This window comes from Artemia sp. Qi Xiang Cuo, chromosome 2, assembly GCF_049724085.1.
Source record: "Artemia sp. Qi Xiang Cuo chromosome 2, ASM4972408v1, whole genome shotgun sequence".
NCBI classification, from domain to species: Eukaryota; Metazoa; Arthropoda; class Branchiopoda; order Anostraca; family Artemiidae; genus Artemia; species Artemia sp. Qi Xiang Cuo.
Genome location: NC_142795.1, coordinates 92,256,797 through 92,284,573, shown reverse-complemented (window position 1 = coordinate 92,284,573; position 27,777 = coordinate 92,256,797). Strand labels below are relative to the sequence as shown.

The 27,777-nt window shown below is 34.7% G+C and overlaps 1 protein-coding gene across 1 annotated transcript in view; it reads right to left on the bottom strand.

Moving 5' to 3' along the window:
* The window catches only part of LOC148955807 (uncharacterized), a 157,255-nt gene that overhangs the window by 66,362 nt on the left and 63,116 nt on the right, over positions 1-27,777 (bottom strand). Inside the window, exon 2 of the mRNA XM_089108356.1 lies at positions 20,809-21,000. Coding sequence (XP_088964482.1) covers positions 20,809-21,000 — 192 coding nt within the window. The remainder of the gene's footprint in view (positions 1-20,808; positions 21,001-27,777) is intronic.

The following is a 27,777-nucleotide window of genomic DNA, read 5'->3' as shown; positions in this document are numbered from 1 at the left end:
GAGGTTACCTTAGCTGCTAATCACTTTAAGCCTTTTTCTCCATCTTCATACGATCCGATTTGCAAATGTTATCTAGCTCTGTTTTTTCCCTAATATTCAAATAAGATCGTTCGTACAGTCCAATTCGCGAATCCCTTATCCCTTTTTGCAAATGTCAATCAAACAATTCTGATTGTAGCATCCATGTAAACGTGGAGTTGAAGCAAACTTGTGTAACAAGCTAGACTTCAGGAACCAGTGAGGAATCCCCGCTCGTACTGCTCGCTTTATGAGTGTTGTCTCAAAAAACAGTCTGGTTGAAAACGTGGAATTGAAGCAAACTTGTGTAACAAGCTAGACTTCAGGAACCAGTGGGGAATCCCCGCTCGTACTGCTCGCTTTTAAACCCTTAGAATAGCATAGGAAGGAACATAAACCCTTAGAATAGCATAGGAAGGAACAAAAACTCCTAGAATAGCATAGGAAGGAACATAAACTCTTAGAATAGCATAGGAAGGAACATAAACTCCTAGAATAGCATAGGAAGGAACATAAACTCCTATAATAGCATAGGAAGGAACATAAACCCTCAGAATAGCATAGGAAGGAACAAAAACCCTTAGAATAGCATAGGAAGGAATATAAACCCTTAGAATAGCATAGGAAGGAACATAAACCCTTAGAATAGCATAAAAAGGAACATAAACCCTTAGAATAGCATAGGAAGGAACATAATCCCTTAGAATAGCTTAAGAAGGAACATAAACCCTTAGAATAGCATAGGAAGGAACATAAACCCTTAGAATAGCATAGGAAGGAACATAAACCCTTAGAATAGCATAGGAGGAAACATAAACCCTAAGAATAGAACTGTAAGAAACATAAACCCTCAGAATAGCATAGGGAAGAACATAACCACATGGAATAGCATAGGAAGGAACATAAACCCTTAGAATAGCATAGGAGAGAACATAAACCCTTAGAATAGCACAGGAAGGAACATAAATCCATAAGTACATGCTCTGGAAAGGTGCCAAGGAATGTAATCTCCCCAAATAGCACAGGAAGGAACATAAACCAAGCAAATTCATAAGTACATGCTCTGGAAAGGTGCCAAGGAACATAACCTAGGCAAAATGGTACTTAGTCCTCTTCTGGTGTCTTCAAGAAATGCAATAATTAGAATCCGAAATCCTATGACATAGTTCTCCAACTTATTTAATTGCTTGTTCGTTTTGTTTTTGATTGAATGGATTGTTGTCCTTTCTTTTATCCCTCAGTTTTTCGCTAGTACCCTTCGATGGCAATTCAGAATTTTTTGGATTTTGTGCAAATCGCCGATATTGGCGAATAGCTCTCCTTTATGGTTGTTAGGTATTTGGTTTTAATTCTTATAATTTTTGGCTTTTATTGAATTTTATTCATCTTTTAAGTTTTTGGTTTTTCTTTGGCTTTTTGGTTCTTTTCACATTGATTTTCCGCGTTTGTTTATTGCTGTGTTTTTCTTCGGCACTTTCTTTGGATACATTACTTCGTTTCGCGCTGAAGAAGAGAGGCGTTTGTCCTCTCGAAATATTCGCTTTGTTGTGTTTTTTCAGTATTTTCCTTTGGCCTTTAAAAACCCCATTTTTGATAATTTTTCTTTCTTTATGGGAGGAACTTTTCATTGAGAAATTTTCTATAGAAGGGGAGCAGGATTTTCTGGCATTATTTTAAATAACGACCAAAAGTGTTATATACAAAAACCATTTTTTTCAACTGAAATTAAGAAGAACCATTCAATTTAAATACAAACAGAAATTATTCTGTATATAACGAGGGTGATCCTATTCTTAATACATCGCTCTTTACCCTAAAGTTTGAATTTTGTGTCCTAATTCTTTACGAAAGACACCTGAAACACAAAAGAACTTTAACGCAAAGAGCGAAAGCATTGAGGAGGGGGGAACCCTCCCTTTTATGCGGAATAATTTCAATTTGTTTCGAATTTTATAGTTTCTCTTTATTTCAACAGATAAGAACTTTTTTATAATTATAATCAGAATCAGTTGGTTTTTGGGTGTTCACAAGGGAACAAAGGCTATTTTCTTTTTTTTGCCCGAAGACAAAGCAATCGAGCATTTGTCATGAAAGAAATTGCTTGAAGTCAAAAGACTTTGTAAAAAGGTGATGTATTTTCTGCGTAGTTTGGTAGACATGCCCTGTTGGTCTCATGGCTGGGAAATTAACTTGGAATTAAGGGCTTTTTTTGAGTGGGTAACATACTTGGGATTAGGCAATTTATTTATTTATTTTTGTTTCTGTCGTCAGATAGGATCCTTGAAGGGTACGCACAAATGTTCAAACCGCCAAAGTTTTTTATTTATTTTAAAAAGAATCTAATATTAATAAATTATAACTCAATTTTAAATGTTATGCCAAATACTAAGATCAAGAAATTAAAAGGCTATATTCCAATTCTGGATCACAATATTTCCCGTGCCAGCACAAATTTAGCCATATTAGCAAGAGCGTCAATCGCTTAAATAATGAATCATTTTAATAAATTAACAATTTAATAAATACAATTGAAAATTATCCTATGGACAAAACTGAACTGCAAATGTAGGATTACAAGCTACTGCAAGTGAATTGGTGGTAGTAAAAGTTGATGTTTCTGATACTGTAGAAACAGTTGCTTCAGTTTCGATGAACCTCAAAGTAATGGGCAAAAACGGCCAAAGTCTGATATCACCCCAAAGTCTCCAAAGTTTCAGTTTCCAGTCTAGATCCAGTTCTTGAGAACCTTCAAGTTCACGGTAAATCGGATAATCAGAACTGATAATCAGGCTTACCTCTCTAGAAAATAACGCACTTTAAGCGACTAAAAAATATACAATTTGAAAAATATACAAGTTGATAAACAAGCTAAATTCTTTGCAATGGAACAAAATAAGCTAAACAAAATTTACCAAAAAGGACACCAAAAACTAACAAACAGTAAAACAACCACATAAAAACAAAAATTGAAAAGACACATCAACATTACTCTCAAAATACTCCACTATTGGGAAATTCAGGAAAGGACGAATGCCAGAAAACACATTGGTCTTTCTTGTAATTAATTTAAAAAAGTTTTTCCACAAAATACGTTTTTCAAAGAAAAGTAAAGAACTCTATTAAACAAAAAATGATGAAAAATAAAATCAAATAATCTACCAAGCGTGAAACTACCACAAACCAGCATTGATGAATAAATTAAACACAAAACGACCAGAAAAGACAATAATTAACCGAGTCAAACTCAAAACGCGCAGAAATTAACATAAGTTGGGTGCAAAACCCCTATGCCTTCCAAAGGCCAGAACAAAATTTGCACTTTACTGAAAAATATAAATGTTTTTACTTTTATAACTTTAATAAATCAAATAATATTAAAATTTTGATTACTAAATATAAGTATATTTATATTAAACTGACAATACACATTCATTTGTATTTTACAGTAAAGTGCAAATTTTGTTCTGGCCTTGGGAAGGCATAGGGGTTTTGGGACCAAATTATATTAATTTCTCCTCGTTTTGAGTTTTACTCGGTTAATTATTGTAATTTCTGTTCGTTTTGGGTTTCATTTATTTATCGATGCCGATTTGTGGTTGTTTCACGCTTGGTAGATTATTTCATTTTATTTTTGCTCATTTTTTGTTTAATGGAGTTCTTTACTTTTCTTTGAAACACTTATTTTGAGGAAAAAGTTTTTAAAGTCAATTTCTGTTCGTTTTGTATTGAATCTTTTCAGGGAAAAAGAAAATAATACTTTAAATCTTTTCGTTTTTTAAGACTTTATAGTTTGGCCTGCTATTTGTATGCTGGAGAAAAATTTTCAGCAATTTTTAACACCATGCACCCTTTTAAAAATCTGGACACAAATAGTACCGTTTAATTTAGTTTCATACCTCTCTAGTTGACCTGAAGTAGAAAACTTGACACCATTCGCAAAAAAAAATCTGTTTACTTTCTTTGATAGCTTGTATACACTTACGTTATTTTGATTTGGTTAAATTTTAAGAGAATAAATGGGAGGGTGGGAGTGGAAGGGGGATTAATTGCCCTCAAATAACTTTCGACTATTAAAAAGGGCATCATCCCTCTCTATTTTCAATCAAATGAGCCCTTTTCGAAGTTCCCAACAACAAAAAATAATACATTATACCCACTTCGATACTTACTATAAAAATCTCAAGCCTTCCAATCACTTTCGACTATTAAAAAGGGCACTAGGCTTTTCGATTTCCAATCGAATGAGCCCTTTTGGAAACGACAACGCTTACTATATACACCTTATATGCCCACAAGGCATAAATTACAACCCTTACCCGAAGGTCTTTTAGGGTGGTTGTCATCCTCTAAGACCGCATTTCCAGAACTTTCAACTACGTTAAACAACATCGCTATCTCAAAACTTTGATTGGGTGTGTTTGGGGAAATGGTGGGCGTGAGAGGGGTGTTTGTCGCCTTCCAATCACTTTCGACTATTAAAAAGGGCAAAAGCAGTAGAGAGGGAGGTGCTACTCCGAACCCTCACCCCTGCTGCCACCTATAACTTTTTTTACATAATTGTTGGATGGTTATGTGTGTTGGTCGAGTTATTTGATGTTTTTCATGGATGTTTAATGGTTTTTGTCAGTGAGAATTTGAAAAACAGGAACTTTGTCACATTTATGGATGTCAACAGCAATTCATGTCTTTTATATGGTTTTCTCAGTGAGAATGAAAAAACAGGAATTTTCTCACTTGGAAAAACAGGAATTTTCTCACATGGAAAACCATAAACCGCGTGGTCCTGTCACGAGTAGCACCTGTGAACTTGATTTACATAATCGCTAGGGGAAATTATTGATTCACGAAGGGGAGAATAAAGAAACATTAAGGCTTCTTTAATCTTAGGTCTGAGGGATAAGCGTTCTTTAGGACAGAGAGAAAAATTAATATTTTATTTTCAAATAGGGCTTCATTGATCTTTAGTGTCAGGAATTATAGTTGACATCACATGTTATATTGGAATTATGCGGGAGTCTAAAGAGATAGAAATTCTATTTTTAAATACGGCTTCACGGAGCTTTAAGTCGGAGAGGTAAATTGATATTATAACGAAACCCTAATAGTTTAGCTAGGAAAATTTATGAGATGTAGAGATTAACGTTGGAAAGGATTTCCTAGAAATTTGAAATGCGTTAGCGCAGAGATGCAAAACAAAAGGAACACGCTGAAATTACGTTTAGGGATTATTTGGGCGAAACCGTTTTATCCATTTTATGGGATTATTTCGGCGAAACAGTTAGAGACATTTTGAAAGAAGATTTTAGGAAAAGTTTTAGAAGAGAATTTGAGGGTGAAACTCTGTGGTCGTTATAATACACAAGTTCCATTTGAACAGTGTTGTGAGGTCCTCTACCCCAACCCCAATGGGTTCCGATCCCCCACCACAACCCCGAAGGAAGCCCCCGGTACTCAAAGGTCTCCCAAGCTCCCATAGCGCCCCAGCCTGCCAAACGCCCTCCTCAGACCCTCAAAAGGCCTTCCTCTGGTCCTCAAAGGGCCCCCCGGACCCCCAAAGGTCCCCCGGACCCCAAAGGCCCCCCCCCGGTCCTCAAAGGTCCCCCGGGCTCCCAAAGAGCCACCGGCGCCCCCAAAGACCCACCCAGACCCCCAAAGGCCCTCCACCGGCCCCCAAAGGCCCATCGAGCTCCCACAGGACCAACGGGGTCCCAAAGGTCCTACACCGGTCCCCAAATGTCCCCCAGGCCCTCAACTGGCCCCCCGGACCCCCAAAGGCCCTCCTCCGGCCCCCAAAGGGCCAACCGGCTCCCAAAGGACCAATCGATCCTCAAGTGTCCCCCAGACTCCCAAAGGCTCCCCTGTGCCCCAAAGGCCCTCCCCCGGTCCCTAAAGGTCCCCCGGGCCAGAGAAGCGCCGCCGGGATGCGCCGCGGGTCAGGAAAGCGCTGCAGGATGTGCCGCAGGGATGCGCCACGGTCAGGAAAGCGCCGCGGGGGATGCGCCGCAGGGAGGCACCGCAGGAAAGCGCCGCAGGGATGCGCCGCAAAAAAAGTAAACTAAAAAGTAAAAATTTCGAAATATTATCCCCCAAACTCCCGCCTCAGACCCCCAAAGGCCCGCCCCTGGGCCTCAATGGTCCCCCGAGCTCCCAAAGGGGCTAACGGCCCCCCAAGGGTCCCCAAAACACCCTCCCTGGGCCCCCCCAAGAGTCTCCTCTCCATTTTTTTTAATAATTTTTTATGACTTTATTATATCTTTTATGTACAAGTTCCATTCATAATGTCATTCCTAAGCCCATTTTCCAACCTCAAAGAGTCCCCTCCCCAATTCGTTCATACGTTCTTGAATTTTTTAACATGGTTTTTTTTTAACTTTTTTGCGTATCCTAAAATTACATGAAATATGCTTACGTCTCTACCAATCCTACTCTTTGTTTTTTCATTGACACGATGTGGCTTTCCCACAGGTACTCTATGGCAGGTTATTGACACTACCTAGTTTATTGCATGCATTAAATCAGCATTTTTTACGCAGTGGAAGGATAAACACACAATTCATATCTGTAAAAAAGTGAGGATGAATTCTTCAATGAACGTATGTGCACATGATAAAATCATTGTCGTATTGAATGTTGACAAGGAGAAATACCTGAACTATGAAACGAGTGCAAGCGGTAACACTATTGGAAATGTATGCATGCGTTGTCATGACAGCGAGAAGTTAGATTTATTTGGAGTCCCCAAGAATTTCAATCGTGTAAACGATGGATATTCAAGAGTATCATTACCAGAGAAATTAGTGCTCAAAGAGAATGCAAACTTAAAAATAATTGTCGATAATCGGGGACAACTCCTTGCTATGGTTTCTGGTAACACATTACATGTTGATAAATCCTATCATCATTTTTCTGGTATTAGCATTTTAAAGAGAACAAGAAGGAGAAGACAGGCTTACTCCTGCAATAATGTCATTAATCATATCTTGTCAATATGCCAAAACTGCCATCTATGTAAAAATAATGTGACAGTAGACAGTGAAATCACAGGCAGAATAAAAAGGACATTAGCAGATAATATCATCAATGAATATAAAGATGAATTGACGGAAAGTGAAGCGCAAGTGTACTAATAATGTTTAATAATGTATTTAACGTATTTTTATATTAATATTCTACATCTCATTATTTCATTAAAAATATTTTATGCATTATTTTGTTAAGTGTTCATTATTTTATGGTATGCTAGAAAGTCAAAAGTTCAGAATATCTATTAAAAATATAATAGATTAAAGAAAAATAATTTTTATAGATAAATATACTACTAGCAGTCTCAATGTTTCTTAGAAGACAGAAAAGTTCAAGATCTCTTCTTAATATTACCAAAGAAAACATTTCAATTCTAATTTCACAAGAGAAAATAAAATTATTCCACTTCAGTCTTAATCTCACTGAGACATAGAAAATTTAAAATTAACCTCTAAATTTTTCTCTAGAATATAGGAAAAGTTATGCTATGATTACGATTATTTTCCATGGAGATAAAAAGTTTCACTTTAATTATAAATTTTCTTAAATTCAATTCCGACCTTTCTTAAAGAGTCAAATTTAAAGTTATGTTCTAAATATTGCCCCGGAAGACGAAAAGTTCAATTTCGATTCTGAAATTATGTCAATGAAAATGAAATAAGCTATAGATCATTTATATTTTCCCAAAATAATAAAAAAATTTTCTCCTTCAGTTCATATTTTTCTCAAACAGATGAAAAATTTAAAATACTGTTTCAAATTTTTCATTAAAGATTGAAAAGTTCAAGTTTTCTTCTGAATTTTATCAATAAAAATGAATTAAGTTACTGATCAATTCTAATTTCACAAGATAAAATAAAAAGCGTCCACGTCAGTATTCACTTCACCAAGACATACACAATTGTAAGTTCATTTCTAAATTTTTCCGTAGAAGATAGGAAAAGTTATCCTATGATTGTGTTTATTTTCCATGAAGATAAAAAGTTTCACTTTAATTCCAAATTTTCTTAAATTCAATTCCAACCTTTCTCAAAGAGTCAAATTTAAAGTTCTGTTCTAAATATTTCCCCGGGAGAAGAAAACTTCAACTTCGATTCTGAATTTTCTCAATGAAAATGAAATAAGATATTGATCATTTCTATTTTCACAAAATAAATATAAAAATTTTCCACTTCAGTTCACATTTTTCTCAAGCAGATAAAACAATTTAAAATAATGTTTCAAATTTTTCATAGAAGATAGAAAAGTTCAAGTTCTCTTCTGAATTTTACTAAAGAACACAATTCAATTCTAATTTCACCAGAGCAATAAAAAGCTTCCACATCAGTTTTAAGTTCACCAAGACATAAAAAATTTTAAGTACAATTCTAAATTTTTCCGTAAAAGATAGGAAAAGCTATCCGATGATTGTGATTATTTTCCATGAAGATAAAAATTTTAACTTTATTTCTAAATTATCTTCAATTCAGTTCCGTTCTTTCTCAAAAAGTCAAATTTAAAGTTATGTTCTAAATATTTTCCCGGGAGAAGAAAAGTTCAACATCAATTCTGAATTTTCTCAATGAAAATAAAATAAGTTATTGATCATTTCTATTTTCCCAAAATAAATATAAAAATTTCCCACTTCAGTTCAGATTTTTCTCAAACAGATGACAAAATTTAAAATACTCTTCCAAATTTTTCATAGAAGTTAAAAATGTACAAGTTCTCTTCTGAATTTTACCAAAGAACACATTTAAATTCTAATTTCACCAGAGAAAATAAAAATCTTCCACTTCAGTTCTTTATTTCACAAAGACATAAAGAAATTTAAAGTTCAATTTTAAATTTTTCGGTGGAAGATATGAAAAGTTATACTATGATTGTGATTATTTTCCAGTGAAGATAAAAAGTTTCACTTTAATTCTAATTTTCTTAAATCCTGAAATGACACGAAATATGCTTACGGCTCTGCCAGTGGTACTCTGTGCTTGTTCATGGACACGACGGGGATTTCTAGTTGGTACTCTATGGCAGGTTATCGACACTGCCTAGTTTATTGCATGCATTAAATCAGTATTTTTTTACGCAGTGGAAGAATAAACACACAATTCATATCTGTAAAAAAGTGAGGATGAATTATTCGACGAACGTCTGTGCACATGATAAAATCATTGTCGTATTGAATGCTGACAAGGAGAAATACCTGAACTATGAAACGAGTGCAAGCGGTAACACTATTGGAAATGTATGCATGCGTTGTCATGACAGCGAGAAGTTAGATTTCTTTTGAATATAGAAATAATTAAAAATTTCTCAATGTGGATATTCGATAGTGAGAGAACCATAGATTATATTGCTAAATGAGAATTACAACTTAAAAATAATTGTCGATGATCGGGGACAACTTCTTGCTTACAGTTATGATAGCACGATATCTATTAATAGATCCTATTCCCATCGTTCTGGTATTACTATTCAAATGAAAGCAAAGAAGAAAAGAAAGGCCTACTGCTGCACTAGTGAAATAAATCATATCATGTCTACCTGCCAGAACTGTCATCTATGTAAAAATAATGTGAGAATAGACAGTGAAATCACAGGCAGAATAAAAAGGACATTAGCAGACAATATCATCAATGAATATAAAGATGAATTGACGGAAAGTGAAGCGCAAGTGTACTAATAATGTGTAATAATGTATTTAACGTATTTATATATTAATATTCTACATCTCATTATTTCAGTAAAGATATTTTATGCATTATTTTGTTAAGTGTTCATTATTTTAGTCTATGCTATAACGTCAAACACTCAGAATATCTATTAAAAAGGTCAGAGATGAAAGAAAAAAAATTTTTAGAAATAAATATACTACTAGCAGACTCAATGTTTTATAGAAGATAGCAAAGTTTAAGATCTCTTCTGAATTTTACCAAAGAACACGATTCAATTCTAATTCCCCCAGAGATAACAAAAATTTTCCAATTAAGTTTAATATTTCCCAAAGACATAACGAAATTTAAAGTTCAATTCTTTATTTTGTCTACAGAAGATAGGAAAAGTTATGCTATGATTGTGATTATTTTCCATGGAGATAAACAGTTTCACTTTAATTCTAACTTATCTTAAATTCAATTCCGACCTTTCTCAACGAGTCAAATTTAAAGTTCTCTTACAAAATTTTACCCTCAAGATTTTAAAAGAAAATCTGAAATTATCTTAAGCCTTATACGTTTTTATTATTTAGAATTGTACATCGCCGAGAAAATTGGACATTCAAATTCAAAATGCCAGACTTTCAGGAACACACTTTCAAGTTCAACATGTTGGAGAACCCTAAATAGTCATCCATAAAAAGGTAAGTTAACCCTAAAAGGTTAAAGAATTTGTCTGAAATTACACTTTCAGATCCAGTATGTCAGGGAACACACTTTCAGGTTCAGCATGTAGGAGAACCCTAAATGCTCATCCCTAAAAAGGTAAGTTAACCCTAAATGGTTAAAGAATTTCTCTATTTATGTAGAGTTTCAACTATTTATGGCTAAGTTTGTAAAAGACAAACTATTTTCTTGCGAAAACACACAAAATCAGAAAAATGTTCAATGTTCCTTTAGTACCTACGCAATTAGGCTTAAATGAAGATATTTATGCAGTGTTTCAACTAGCTATGGCTAAGTTTGCTAAAGACTAACTATTTTCTTGTGAAAACATACAAAATCAGAAAAAATGTTCAATGTTCCTTTAGTACATAAGCAATGATGCAGAAATTAAGATATTTATGCAGAGTTTCAACTAGCTATTGCTAATTTTGCTAAAGACAAGCTATTTTCTAGAAAAAACACACCAAATCAGAAAAAAAATTTTCCATTTTCCTTTAGTACCTACGCAATTAGGCTGAAATGAAGATATTTATGCAGAGTTTCAACTAGCTATGGCTAAGTTTGATAAAGACAAGCTATTTTCTTGTTGATAAAGACAAGCTATTTTCTTGTGAAAACACACAAAATCAGAAAAAATGTTCAATGAAAATAGTATAAAATAAATAATTTAAAGGTACTGCTTGTGTGTTTAGCATGTTTTCTTCAGAAAAGGACAATCACTAAATATTTGGCTTTAGAAAACAGTCTTGTATTTGTATAGGGTAGGCTTACAGTTTACTTAAAAAATGATTTATAGGAGCCACGCAGGCTGGACTGGGGCCCCAACCCCCTGAAAACGTAAATTTCTCGGCATTTCTTTATTAAATTATAGGTTTTTTATTATCCCCCTTTCTTTTTTTAATTAAGTCATTTCCAGTTCATTTTTATTGACTCACTGATCTTTTTGTTCTATCTTCCTTTTATTTCTTTGTCACACAATTTTTTTTTTAATTTGTGAACTATTTTTCAACCCCTTCCGAATGTTCAGTTACTTCCCACTTTCATCAGTATAGCACAACGGTAAGAGCACATCCCGAGGCTGTGTTAACTTAGGTTGTAATCTTGGAAAATTAAAAAATTGAAAATATTAAATATAAGTGAAATTTTGGCCCAAAAAATTGATTCGTTTTTGCATAATTTGATCTTTTTTATTTGTTTTCCTCAACTCATCGCCTTTTTTGGTTTATGCATTTAAAACCTACATAAATTTGGTGTTTATGTTATGTAAAATCCAATGCTTTTTGTGCCCCTCATGTTCGTTTATATTCATGTATTCTTGAGAAAAAAAATAATTATCTACTTTTTGGTTCATTTTGAAAATGAGTATTAATTTTGTTTCTATTGTTGGACCTCCTCCCCTAAAAATTCTTTGTAAGTGCCTGGACTTGTGAGACCCATCCAAACAGCTTTAGGGTAACATTCTTAGGGATGAATTGTGCTAACTCTTCTTTTATTTCATACTTTCTTTTAGTTGGGAGTTACGATTCAAATTACAAACGGAAAAATGCATATAATACAAAATAACTGTTGTTTCGTATAAGAACTGAAGAAATTGATCGAAATATTTTCTGTTCCATAAAATAAAAACGAAACAAAAACTTTGTCACTCGAAAGTGCTCAAATCTTCATGTTGGAGCGATACAAATTTGAAACTTGAGGAGGTGAGATTGAGACCGAGCCAATCTAAAATATTAGAAGGGAAGGGAGCGATTAAAATGATTTTTTGGGTCTTTTTAAGAAGCTGGGATTTATTAAGATCGTTTTTATTGAAATTTAACAATAAATAAAAAAAAATCTAGTTGGTTTTCTTATTTTCTTCAAAGCTCTAAAATGTCCTGTGTTTATTGATTTGCCTTTTAATTTGTACGTATTACTCATCAACTTTTGGTTTAAAACACCAATAATGGCAATTAAAAACAACAACAACAAGATAAGCAAAATAGTAGTCGGGGGTTTTATACACGCATCGGGAGGGGGGGGGTCCTTCTGTTGTGCAAGTGAACTGGAAGCAGCACTTTCAGATGAATATATAATAATTTGCTGAAGGTAAAGAAGCATGAATTGTTATTATTGTTTACTTTTTAGGCACCTTTTAAAAGTTGGAGGAAGGATTTTTAGTAAAATTCTACAAAAATATATTTTTCAAATTATACAAGTAAAAAATATTCTATCCCCCCTTTAAGTACCGCTTTTGATTGCAAAATTAAGGCACCCTGCCTTGAAAAGAGGCTTTTCAATCAAAAATTACGAAAAAGTTACGTTTTTAAGAGTTGGACATTACGAAATTTTTTGGTCAGGTGGCAACCCTGCTGATATGCTCTAAAGGCGCAGAAAAGGGCAGGAAAAGGGATTCCTGACAAAAATGTCTCATTTATTACTATATATTATCTAATTGCTCTAAAGGTGCAGAAAAGGGCAGGAAAAGGGATTCCTGACAAATACGTCTCGTTTATTATATACATTATTCAGTCTGATGTCCTCTAAAGGTGCAGAAAAGGGAAGGAAAAGGGATTCCTGACAAAACATCTCAATTATTATTATAGATTATTCAGTCTAATGCGTTCTTAAGGTGCAGAAAAGGGCAGGAAAAGGGATTCCTGACAAAAACATCTCATTTATTACTATATACTATTCAGTCTGATGTCCTCTAAAGGTGCAGAAAAGGGCAGGAAAAAGGGTTCCTGATGAAACATTTAATTTATTATTATACATTATTCAGTCTAAAGCGTTCTAAAGGTGCAGAAAAGGGCAGGAAACGGGATTCCTGACAAATACGTCTCGTTTATTATATACATTATTCAGTCTGATGTCCTCTAAAGGTGCAGAAAAGGGAAGGAAAAGGGGTTCCTGACAAAACATCTCAATTATTATTATAGATTATTCAGTCTAATGCATTCTTAAGGTGCAGAAAAGGGCAGGAAAAGGGATTCCTGACAAACACATCTCATTTATTACTATATACTATTCAGTCTAGTTGCTCTGAAGGTGCAGAAAAGGGCAGGAAAAGGGGTTCCTGACAAAACATTTAATTTATTATTATACATTATTCAGTCTAAAGCATTCTAAAGGTGCAAAAAAGGGCAGAAAAAGGGATTCCTGACAAATACGTCTCGTTTATTATATTTATTATTCAGGCTGATGTCCTCTAAAGGTGCAGAAAAGGGAAGGAAAAGGGGTTCCTGACAAAACATCTCAATTATTATTATAGATTATTCAGTCTAAAGCGTTCTAAAGGTGCAGAAAAGGGAAGGAAAAGGGGTTCCTGATGAAACATTTAATTTATTATTATACATTATTCAGTCTAAAGCGTTCTAAAGGTGCAGAAAAGGGCAGGAAAAAGGGTTCCTGATGAAATATTTAATTTATTATTATATATTATTCAGTCTAAAGCGTTCTAAAGGTGCAGAAAAGGGAAGGAAAAGGGGTTCCTGATGAAACATTTAATTTATTATTATACATTATTCAGTCTAAAGCGTTCTAAAGGTGCAGAAAAGGGAAGGAAAAGGGGTTCCTGATGAAACATTTAATTTATTATTATACATTATTCAGTCTGATGTCCTCTAAAGGTGCAGAAAAGGGCAGGAAAAAGGGTTCCTAGTAGAGATGCCCTAATATCTCCTGTTGCCCACCCCTGCTGCCACCTACAACTTTTTTGCACCCCAAATATGGGCATAGAGTCCCTAGAGAGAACATGTGGTTAATGGGGTCAATGACCTCTTTCTCCAGGTGTGTTTTGGCCAAGTGCCGGCTAGGGAAGAATGTTATGATCTAGGAAAGAGTATTTGTTGTTGTTGTTTTTGGCCAAGTGCCTGCTAGGGAAGAATGTTATGATCTAGGAAAGAGTTTATTGTTTTTGCCACGCCAGGGGAGAATGTTATGATCCAGAAATAGTATTTGTTGTTGTTTCCGAGGCAAATGTTATGAGTTTCCAGGAAACCGTTAGATCACGTGTTTCCTTCTCAGCCAATCAGAGGGCTTGTTTACATAACAATTTGACCTTGAGATTTTGTATATAACGGATTAAATTATCAGAAAGTATTTTGACACAGTTGATAAAACAATGGATAAATTTGATTAATTAGAAGCCTTGGCAACCTCAATTTACCATGTAAGTGCATTTTTTATTTTCAAAATAAAATTTTTTTACTTGGTCACCCTCCAGTATATTTAGGTAAGTACCCCCCCCCCTCAAACCTAACCACCTTGCAATCTTTATACTCAATGGAAAACTTAAAATATATTCTTTTACCCTCAAAACCTAACCCCACCCCATTGTTTTAAAATCAAATTCTCGCAAATAGAATTAATTATCTTTTAGTTAAATTCCTGTTTTTTTATTTTCCTTGGTCACCCTCCAGTATATTCACGTAAATCCCCCTCCCCCCCAAACAATACAAACATCACTGTACAATCTTTCTACTCGATGGAAAGCGTAAATATATTCTTTTTACCCTCAAAACCTACCCCCCCCATTTTTTTTTACAATCAAATTCTCGCAAATAGAATTAATTATCCTTTCGTTAAATTCCTGTTTTTTATTTTCAAATAAAATTATTTTCCTTGGTCACCCTCCAGTATATTCAGGTAAATCCCCCCCCATACAATAAAAACATCACTTTACAATCTTTATACTCGATAGAAAACAAAGGTGTTATTTTACCCTCAAAACCTAACCCCCCCCCATCCATCATTTTGTTTAAAACAACAGTATAGCAAAAAGAACTAATTATCATTTTGAAAAATGTAGCTTTTACTTAGTGTAATCTTTTCTCTAACAGAGACTTCAGTCAGGGTTATTATTAATCGTTCTGTTTTGACATAATGCTCCAGCGCGAAGCCTATAATTCGAAGTCACTACTTTTCCGGTCTTTATACATTAGCTGGTTTTAGGCAATCGAGGTTCTCAGTGCGTTTACGTAATTCAGTGTTTGTCTGAAAATAGCGGTCAGCTAATTTTATCTACAAATTAGCGATAGACCTAGGGTGCGTTAATTTTCATAAATTTAGGGGAGGGGGCGTGAATCCGTTATTTTGGATGGGGAGGCGGTTAGCGCTTTTAATAGTGGCAAAATAGAAATGAAAAGATAATTGTTTCTTACTTCAGTGTCTAACCATTTCTCTTTGAAATTTAGCGATTTTAGCTATAACAATTTTCTTAAATTTAGGGGGGGGGGAGGGCGTGAATCCGTGATTTTTGTTGGGGAGGGGGTTAACGCTTTTAATGGTGACAAAATAGAAAATGAAAGATTGTTTTTATCATAATTGTTTTCGACTTCAGTGTCTAACCATTTCTCTTTGACATTTTAGCGATTTTAACTATAACAATTTTCCTAAATTTAGGGGAGGGGGGCTTGAATCCATCAGTTTTGATGGGGCGGGGGTTAGCGCCTTTATTAGTGACAAAATAGAAATGAAAGATTGTTTTTATCATAATTGTTTTCTACTTCGTTGTGAGAACCATTTCTCATTGACATTTTAGAGATTTTAACTATAGAATTTGGATAAAAGGTAGTAAGATATATTCGTTATTGATCTTGCATGCGCTTGAATAAAAAACTGAACGTTCGTATAATAATGCTTTGAGTTTTTCTGAGAAAAGTTGAATTTATTATAATCAAACTATGATTTTCAGAGTTTAGGTTGCTTTCGACAAAGATTTCTCTTTACATACGGCAAATATCCACATGGTGATTGATCCATGGCCCTTCTAAATGTGATAGAAGCTACTACACCCTGCTTCAATCTCTTTTTACGTATTCAAACTGAATGTTCGTGTAACAATGCTTTGAGTTATTCCTCAGAAAATTGACCCCTCCAAATATTTACTCAGAGGAGCGGGTGCTGAAATGTAAAACGTTACTTATTTACCAATCATTTTCACAGTTTTCAAGTTGGGATCTTCGAGGACACTCCCTCCTTCTCAGTTTATTCTACGAAAGCGAGCAGTATTTGTTAGAGTTTCAGAAACATTACATATTTATTTAATTTAAGCACTTTTTTTCAGATATAATAATGTTTGGTGTGATTGACACAGAATATATTGGTGTGAAATATTCTTCATCTGGCATTATTTTCGAAGCAGATTTCTTACTCCTAGACAATCAACGACGTGAAATTCATTGCTATAAATGGAACATCAGATACAATATGTATAAGTACGAGAAAAACAGATGGAGTCCAAAACTAAATTTTATAAATCGAAATGGCCTTTACGCTAAAACCATACGACCACATAATGAAAATGGCTATGAAATAAAACATGTACAAGAGGAAATTCAGGAAATATGCATTTTTTTCGTTGTGCAAGCTGTTTATGTTAAGGAAAAAGTGCCAAATGATAAACTCTTACTAGAAAAATGTGATAAAAACATAGCATTATTCAATTTAGAAGACTTCAAATGTGAGAAATACCTGCATTCAGTACATGACCCAGAAGATGAAGTTATATATTTCGCTCAATGGATACCGGAAAAGATACCTGACATAGAAAAATGCATCAGATATTCAAAGTCCTAAACTTGCTCTTCCTCATATCAAATTGATTAAGATTCTTTTTTTTTAAATATGTCATTATTTTTTTTTTCAAATGTTTTTAAATATTTTTAAGCAATAAATATATTAAGCCTTAACAGTTTTATTCTTTAGAATAGTCTATCTCAATTAAAATTATACTTTCAGATTCAACATTTCAGGGAACACACTTTCAAGTTCAGCATGTTGGAGAACCCTAAATAGTCACCCCTAAAAAGGTAAGTTAACCCTAAAAGGTTAAAGAATTTCCCTGAAATTACGCTTTCAGATCCAACAGGTAAGGGTACAATCTTTCAGGTTCAGCATGTAGGAGAACCCTAAATGCTCATCCTTAAAAAGGTAAGTTAACCCTAAAAGGTTAAAGAATTTCCATGAAATTACACTTTCAGATCCAACATGTAGGAGAACCCTAAATGCTCATCCCATAAAAAGGTAAGTTAACCCTAAACTCTTAAAGAATTTCTCTGAAATCACAAATTCAGATTCAGCATGTAGGAGAACCCTAAATGCTCATCCATAAAAAAGGTAAGTTAACCCTAAAAGCTTAAAGAATTTCACTGAAATCAGACTTTCAGGTTAGGTTAGGTAGGATCCCGACCCACACTAACCTAACCCTGAAGTAGCCCCTCGCCCGCAGGCCCCCCCGGCCCCTAAAGACCCTCCGGACCCCGCAAAACTTTTCAAAAGACATTTCAGGGCAAGTTCCTTCTTAATGTCCTTCCTAAACCCATTTTACAAGTTGAAGTACCCTTACTTTTCACCCACAACTTTACTTTACAGCTTTTGAATGCTCCAACACCAAGCAATACTTTTCAAATGGCATTTCAGAACAAGTTATTTTCTTAATGTCCTTCCTAAACCCATTTTACAAGTTGAAGTACCCATACTTTTCACCCACAACTTTACTTTACAGCTTTTGAATGCTCCAACACCAAGCAATACTTTTCAAATGGCATTTCAGAACAAGTTATTTTCTTAATGTCATTCCTAAACCCATTTTACAAGTTGAAGTTCCCATCCTTTTCACCCACAACTTTACTTTACAGCTTTTTGAATGCTCCAACTCCACGAAATACTTTTTCAAAGGGCATTTTACAACCAGTTCCTTTTCTTAATGTCCCTCCTAAGCCCATTTTACAAATTGAAGTACCCATCCTTTTCACCAACAACATTACTTCACAGCTCTTGAAGGCCACAACACCAAGCAATACTTTTCAAATGGCATTTCAAAACAAGTTCTTTTCTTAATGTCCCTCCTAAACCCATTTTACAAGTTGAAGTACCCATCCTTTTCAACCCACAACATTACTTTACAGCTTTTGAATGCCCCAACACATAGCAATACTTTTCAAATGGCATTTCAGAGCAAGTTATTTTCTTAATGTCCCTCCTAAACCCATTTTCCAACTTGAAGTACCCACCCTTTCACCCTCAACTTTACTATACTGCCTTTTTGAATGCTCCAACACCAAGCAATACTTTTCAAATGGCATTTCAGAACAAGTTATTTTCTTAATGTCTTTCCTAAACCCATTTTACATGTTGAAGTTACTATCCTTTTCACCCACAGTTTTACTTTACAGCTTTTTGGATACCTCAATACCAAGAAATACCGTTCAAAAGGCATTTCAGAGCAAGTTTCTTTCTAAATGACCCTTCTAAACCCATTTTACAAGTTGAAGCATTAATCCTTTTCACCCACAACTTTACTTTACAGCTTTTGAATGCTCCAACACCAAGAAATACTTTTCAAAAGACATTTCAGAGCAAGTTCCTTTCTTAATGTCCCTTCTAAACCCATTTTCCAACTTGAAGCACCCATCCGTTTCACCCACAATTCTAATGTAAAGCTTTTTGGATATCTCAATAACGAGAAATACCCTTTAAAAAGACATTCCAGAGCAATCTCCTTTCTTAATGTCCATTCTAAACCAATTTTCTAAATTGAAGTACCCATTCTTTTCACCCACATCTATACTTTACAGATTTTTGTATACCTCATCACCAAGAAATACTTTTCAAAAGACATTTCAGAGCAAGCTCCTTTCATAATGTCCCTCCTAAACCCATTTTACAAATTGAACTATCCCATCCTTTTCAACCCACAACTTTACTTTATAGCTTTTTGGATACCTCAACACCAAGAAATACTTTTCAAAAGACATTTCAGAGCAAGTTCCTTTCTTAATACCTCTTCTAAACCCATTTTACAACTTGAAGCATCAATCGTTTTCAACCCCCAAAACTATACTTTACAGCTTTTTGGATGCCTCAACACGAAGAAATACCTTTCAAAAGGCATTTCAGAGCAATTTTTCTTAATGCCCCTCCTAAACCCATTTTACAAGTTGAAACATCCATCTGTTTCACCCAAAACTATACTTTACAGCTTTTAGGATACCTCAACACCAAGAAATACTTTTCAAAGACCATTTCAGAGCAAGTTACTTTCTTAATGTCCCTCCTAAACCCATTTTACAAGTTGAAGTACTTATCTTTTTCACCCAAAACTATACTTTACAGCTTTTAGGATACCTCAACACAAGAAATACTTTTCAAAGACCATTTCAGACCAAGTTACTTTCTTAATGTCTTTTCTAAACCAATTTTACAAGTTAAAGTACATATCTTTTCATCAAAAAATATACTTTACAGCTTTTAGGATACCTCAACATCAAGAAATACATTTCAGTACAAGTTACTTTTTTATTGTCCCTCCTAAACCCATTTTACCAGTTGAAGTAACAATCATTTTCAACCCACAACTTAACTGTACAGATTTTTGGATACCCCAACATTAATAAATAATTTTCGGTTTAATGTGAGTACACGTCATTTTTTTAATTTCCCTCCTAAACCCATTTTACAAGTTGAAGTACTCATCCTTTTCACCACAACTCACCCGTTTCCTTGAGCTTGCGAAAGAAAACAGGATAGGAAAGAAAATCACAACCTGAGATCAGAAATTTTAACGAGTACGCCTGTTATAATGAAAGGACTATTAAGGCTGAAAATTTAAAATGAAGTTGAACACATCCAAAAGTGTGAAAGTTAATTTATTGATCAAACCCTTCAGTGAAGAGAATGATTGTAATTTACGAAAGAAATAGAAACCGATATTTAAAAAAAAAGAGAATTCGTGGAGGAAGCAGTTTGAAGCGATTTTTTTGAAGGGGCATTCAAAATTGAAATCTGGTCAGGATTAGTTCAGTGTATCGTATGTGAAAGATGGGCAAATATCGCGTGTGGATAGGATAAGAAATTGTGCACACGCAAAAACTGCAGTTCAGATGTGATATTGCAACCCGGTGTTTCGGATCAAAATTGAACATGAGAGCGGTTTAGGGATTAACATGAAGGACTGTCTTGGAAAATATGTTTTTAATGCTTAATTTAAAGCTTAGTCAATAAAAACATCATTAATTGATTTAGAACCACCTATTCATTAGCATAGTTTCAAAATATCAGCCGTGCTTACCACTCTAACACCTTGCTTCATATTGATATCAATTTCCCCGATACACGGCAGTTTAATGCACTTTGAGCTGTTCTATAAATTTTTTTAAAGCTGTCTTTTTAAAGCTAGACTGTTCAATTGAACACTTTAGAGCAGGTCAATACCAAGGATTACTTGGTAATGAAACAAAATGTTAAAACTGTCTCAACTATCCCAGCTAATTCTTACTGCTGTTCCTACTACTACTCTTTCCTACAATTTTCATCATTTGTTTTTGTAGTGTTATGCTTTACAAGAAGAGTACTTCTGCAAGACTATCACTGCATTTTCTGCAGTGATACATACTGCAGATACTTACTGCAGATAGTCAATACTTACTCTTCAATGTTTCTTATTTCCTCTTGGAAAACATGTTCCCTCTGAAGAGCTTCCTCTATATATGGACTTTTTCTTCTTCTCTGGGGACAATCTTGTTTTGCTCTTACGTAACAACTTGTAGTCACTGTAGATAAAACTGTAGGTAACAGCGTAATAGTTGTTGTTGATGTGTAGACCGTTGTTTTACCTGTGCTATGGAAGTAAAAATATGTAAATGACGATGCTAACAATTTTAAATGACTTTGTAATGAGGGAAAGGCTGAGATGGTTAGAACACGTTCTGCGAATGAAGAATGACAGACAATCAAAAATTGTCCTTGTCAGCCAATCGGCCAAATATAATAGGTTGCCCCTGAATAGGGTGGGAGAATGTTGCAAAGAGCAGAATTTTATCATTGTTTATATTTTTCTTATTTCATTGTTCTTTATTACATACATCACAGAGAGGATTGGTCCAGTCAGACTACCTAGTATGCAATATTGTCATTGTATAATGTAAATAACACTAGTTGGTGTCAAATTTAAATGGATTATGAGTCCTTAGAAGAAAAATAAAAAGGAAATCACTGGTACACTCTAAGTGGATCATTTAATCCAGGGAAGAACTTTCAAATACAAAACTATGTAATCATTTACAGCCGGAAAGAGATTTTTAGAGAAAGGTTTGATATTTTTGTTGATAATCTATAACTTGAAGGAGGAGGAGGAAAATGTGTCACTAGCGACTGTCACTAGAGATGACGTGTCACTAGAATAACACTAGAGAGAATGTGTGTCACACAGAGTGTCACTAGAGCGAATGTCACTAGAGAGACACAAAATTTGTCACTAGAGACTGTCACTAGCCTTTATAATCCAAACCGGTGAAACTGATCTCTGTTTCTTGGCCCTTCACAAAGATTCTGCTATGGGGGTGGGGATCAGCCACCCTATGCTTTTACCCACCCTTCCTGTTTACCTTTTCCAGATTTCTTCTTGTAGCCAGTTAGTGCTTGGTCTACTCTGGCTGAGCTTGCAGAGTCTCACCAATGACTCCCGTTCCGATCAAATGACCGGCGACACCAGGACTTGATCTTCGTCCTTACGGAAACATTTTGAGTCTAGTGTTCTTGTGTTCAATGTTGCATTCCAGTGGTGTTGAAGTTATTTTTGCTTCCTCTTAACCCATGTTAGTTCAATTCGTACCTGTAAACTGTGATTTTCCTAAATTTTTCTTTTGGTTATTGCAAAATTATCAAGTCTATAGGCCAGCATATAATTTTGTTAGTGTCACCACTTTGAACCATTTAAATAAGCAAACTAACTGGTTAAGTGGGACAACGCTTTCCATTCGTAAGAAAATTAAATATTTCCCATCTGTTGATTCCCATTGACAAATGCATCTTGAAAGAAAAGCTACGGCATCGTACATGACGTCAACGATAATTATTACCACTACTACTACCACTAACAACTCACTGCATCACCAAGCTCCATAAGCCAAACACAACTATGCACGCTCCTTCTCTATCCACATCTATTTAAAATATCCCTCATTACATTCTCCAATGAAGTTCTAATTTCTCTGAAATCCTTTATTATGACCTCTTTCTACCCAATTCTGGGACTGCCTGATTGTTATTTGGCCCCAGTTGGTTGGCCAAAAAGGATGTCCTTTGGCAATCTTTCATCTTTCATTTGTAGAACGTGGAAATTTTTTGGTGAGGATTATAACCTGAAACGGTTTGGATAGGTCCTCAGATAAGTTACATACATCACATATAAACACACAATTCCATCGATTTCAGAAACAAAGAAAAGAACATATGAAATTGTTTGGAGGGAACAAAATGGGATAGTAACCTAATATTGAATATTGGCACACCTTCAACGGTCTGTAAATATACTACATTCACTTTGGAGTGTAGCTAACACGTGGTCGGAGAAGCAAATCTTTTTACCTTTCATGGATTACACCCGGGAATGTTAGGATCCAGACAATTCTGTTAAGAGATCCTCTCGCAATCTAACTGTCTATATCAAAACAAAACTGTTGATTTAGATAACATAAGCTGCGTTCTTGATCACCGCTCAGTGAAGCAGTTGAACTGACAACTTTGGACGTTCAAGTGATTAATTTTTGTTTCTACTGTACGGTGGATATTTGTGCGGGCGTTCGGCGTTCTTAAGTAAAAATAAGAATTAAGGATGGATGGCTAAAGTAGCGCAGTTTTTTTTTTTTTTTTTAATTGCAGTCAACAAATGAAATTGCTCAAAGGTGACGGCTAAAGAAATTGTTAAAATTGTGGGGTAAATAAGGGGGGAGGGGGTAAAATAGTTTTTTTTTTCAAGCGAAATATCAATACAGGTTTTATTCATAAAAAAAAAATTCCCCGAAAGTATTTTCCAAAGACAAGGAAAAGGAAGCGTCCCCCTTTACTTGATACCATTGCGGGACTCTGGATCTAAACCTAACCTTGATAATTCAGCTGAAGGTCATGAGAAACTAAGGCCCTAAAACTAATGAGGATATGCATAATACAGCAAATATAAACTAATGCATGTAAATTCAATTGATTGCAAAGTTAAAACCTTTGCATAGCCTACTGAGTCTATTATTAGGCAAATTATGCACTGTCCTACTTTCCTTTTTGAGAAGAAACTTAAGTCATTGTATACAGCAGGTTAAATCTAAAATTAACCTATAGGCTAGTCAACCTATTACACTTAAATACCCCTAAAAGTCAAGGACTAATACTCTTTTCTCTTGTACCTAAATCTTCCCATGCTAAAAACCTTCATCTTTTACTTGATTAATTAAAAAAACTTTTTCCGCAAAATAAGTTTTTCAAAGAAAAGTAAAGAACTCCATTAAACCAAAAATGAGCAAAAATAAAATCAAATAATTTACCAAGCGTGAAACTACCACAAATCAGCATCGATAAATAAATGAAACCAAAAACGAACAAAAACTACAATAAATAACCGAGTCAAACTCAAAACGAGCAGAAATTAACATGAGTATGTTAGGGCTCAAAATCCCTATGCCTTCCCAAGGCCAGAACATAATTTTCACTTTACTGAAAAAAAAATATAAATATTTTTTATTTTTATAACTTTAAAAAAACAAATGATTTTAACATTTTGATTACTAAATATGAGTATATGTATATTAAACTGACAATGCACATTCATTTGTATTTTTTTCATTAAATTGCAAATTATGTTCTATATAAACCTTATATACCCCAGGGCATAACTTACAACCCTTGACCTTAGGGCTCTGAGGGGGTCTTCAACCTCAAAGACATAATTTCCGGACCTTCCAACTACGTTGAACAAAATGGCTATCTAAAAATTTTGATTTGATGTGTTTGGGGAAATGGTGGGCGTGAAAGGGGGGTTACTTGCCATCCAATCACTTTCGACTATTAAAAAGGGCCCTAGCTGTTTCAATTTCCAATCGAATGATTCTTATTTGAAGTTACTACGACAGCACTTTTCTAAAAAAACCTTATATGCCCCCAGGGCATAAATTAGAACCCTTGCCCTGAAGGCTGTGGGGGCAGTGTCATCCTCAAAAACCTAATTTCCAGATTTTTTAACTACGTCAAACAAAATGGCTATCTTAAAATTTTGATTGGATGTTTGGGGAAATGGTGGGTGCGAGAGGAGTGTTAGTTATCCTCCAATACTCTCGACTATTAAAAAGGGCACAAGCCCTTCTAATTTCCAATCAAATAAGCCCTTTTTGAAGTTTCTACAACATTACTATCTATAAATACCTTATATGCCCCCAGAGCATAACTTACAACCCTTGCCCCGAGGGCTCTGAGGGGGTTATCATCTTCAAAGACCTAGTTTCTAGAACTTTTAACTACGTTGAACAAAATGGCTATTTAAAAATTTTGATTGGATGTGTTTGGGGAAAAGGTGGGCGTGAGAGGAGGGTTAGCTGCCCTCAAATCACTTTTGACTATCAAACATGGCACTAGCCCCTTGAATTTCTAATCGAATGAGCCCTTTTTCAAGTTTTAACAACAAAGCTTTCAATAAAAACCTTATATGCCCCCAGGGCATAACTTACAACCCTTACCCTGAGGGCTGTGGGGGGAGTGTCACCCTCGAAGGTATAATTTCTGGACCTTTCAACTACTTTGAACAAAATGACTATCTCAAATGATTGGATGTTTTTGGATAAATGGTGGGCATGGAAGAGGTGTTAGTTGCCTTTTAATCACTTTCGACTATTAAAAAGGGCACTAGCCATTTCAATTTCCGAGAGCCCTTTTTGAAGTTTCTACGACAACACTTTCTATAAAAAAACTTATATGTCCCCAGGGCTTAATTTACAACCCTTGCCCTGAGGACTGTGGGGGGTTGTCATCCTCAAAGATCTAATTTTCGGAACTGTCAACTACGTTGAACTAAATGGCTGTCTCAAAATTTTGATTGGATGTGTTTGGGGAAAAGGTGGGCGTGAGAGGGGGATTAGTTACCCTCCAATCACTTTCGACTGTTAAAAAGGGCAATAGCCCTTTGAATTTCCAATCGAACGAGCCTTTCTTGAAGTTTCTACGACAACGATAGTAGGAACCCATTATTGACTCCAGGGGGGCACCATATATGCGCATATAATACTGTAAGAGATTTAAAACATTGTCAGATAAGAGGTCATCTAGCGGGACAGCATCACGTGTCTCTTTCTAGGCCTGTTTGATGGTTACATTGTTTGAGTGTTATGTTATGTTGATGGTTATGTGGTTTGATGTTATGTTTGTTGGTTATGTGGTTTGATGTTATGTTATATTGATGTTATGTTATGTTGCTATGTTATGTTGTTTCATGGTTATGTTATGTTGTTGGTTATGTTGATGTTGTTTCATGGTTTTGTTGACGGTTATGTGGTTTGATGTTATGTTGTTATTTTATGTTATGTTATGTTGCTGGCTATGTTATGTTTGTTGGTTATGACTGTTATGTTGATGTTGTTTCATGGGTTTGATGATGGTTATGCTGTTTGCTGGTTTTGTTGTTTGATGGTTACGTTGTTATGTTGATGGTTTAATGTTATGTTATGTTGATGGTTATGTTATATTATGTTATGTTGATGTTGTTTCATGAGTATGTTTTGTTGATGGTTATGCTGTTTGTTGTTTTTTTTGTTTGATGGTTATGTTGTTATGTTGATGATTATGTGGTTTAATGTTATGTTATATTGATGGTTATGTGGTTTAATGTTATGTTATGTTGATGGTTATGTTATGTTATATTATGTTATGTTTTGTTGTTTGATGTTTTATGGTTATGTTATGTTTGTTGGTTATGAGTGTTATGTTGATGTTGTTTCATGGTTATGTTTTGTTGATGGTTATGTTGTTTGTTGGTTATGTTGTTTGATGGTTATGTTATTATGTTGATGGTTATGTGGTTTGATGTTATGTTATGTTGATGTTGTTATGTTATGTTATATTATGTCATGTTGATGCTGTTTCTTAGTTATGTTGTTTCTTGGTTCGGTTATGTTTGTTGGTTATGTTATGCTGTTTGATGTCTCATGGTTTTCTTGTTGTTTGTTTGTTATGTTTGCAGGACATATTTGAAATAAATGATGTTACTAGGCTAGATTTCTAGTGCATCTATCCTACTCAATAAGCCTAGAGTAAGGATACCAGCAGAGACTTCTTTACCCCCTCCCCCCCGACATTTTTCCCCCCTACCCATTTTTTTAATACTTTTTTTGCGTGCTTGAGACACAAACACCCTCCCCCTAACTTTTTTGCCCCTCTTTCAAATTTCTTAATATTTATTTTTGCGCAATTGAGACACAGAAGGGCCCCCTCTATCTAAATTTTTTGCCCCCCCCATCTTTTAAATGCTTTTTTTGGACTGAATTTTTTTGGACTTGGAAGTTTGAGACACAGAAGGCCCCCCAACGTTATTGCCCCCCCCATTCTTTTAAATACTTCTTTTTTTGTGAGCTTGAGACACAGAATGGACCCCTCCCCCCAACTTTTTTGGCCCCTCCCCCCATTAGTGTTTTGTCGTGGTTTACCTTGTCACTGTTATATTCTCTTGAGGTTTCAAAGTTCATTTTGGATTTTTTTTTCGTTGAAATGTAAGAATTGGAATATTTCAGCAGTGTTTTGTCATGGTTTACCATGTCACTGTTATATTCTGAAGATGTTTTAAAGTTCATTTTAGATTTTTCCATTAAAATGTAGGAGTTGGAATATTTCAGTAGTGTTTTTTCACGGTTTACCTTGTCATTGTTACAATCTGAAGATTTTTCAAAGTTTATTTTGGATTTTTTTCGTAGAAATGTAAGAGTTGGAATATTTCAGTAGTATTTTGTCGTGGTTTATCTTGTCACTGTTACATTCTGAAGATGTTTCAAAGAAGATGGAGATGGTTCATTTTAGATTTTTTTCGTTGAAATGTAAGAATTGGAATATTTAAGTAGTGTTTTTTAGGGGTTTACCTTGCCACTGTTACATTTTGAAGATATTTTAAAGTTCATTTTGGACTTTTTTCGTCGAAATGTAAGAGTTGGAATATTTCAGTAGTGTTTTTTCGTGGTTTACCTTGTCACTGGTACATTCAGAAGATGTTTCAAAGTTCATTTTGGATTTTTTTCATTGAAATGTAAGAGTTGGAATATTTCAGTAGTGTTTTGTTGTGGTTTACTTTGTCTCTATTACATTCTCATGATGTTTCAAACTTTATTTTGGATGTTTTTCATTGAAATGTAAGAGTCGGAATGTTTCAGTAGTGTTTTGTCGTGGATTACCTTGTCACTGTTACATTCTCTTGATGTTTCAAAGTTCATTTTGGATTTTTTTTTAATTGGAATGTAAGAGTGGGAATATTTCAGTAGTGTTTTGTTGTGGTTTACATTGTCACTGTTACATTCTCGTGATGTTTCAAATTTCATTTTTGATGTTTTTCGTTGAAATGTAAGAGTTGGAATATTTCAGTAGTGTTTTGTCG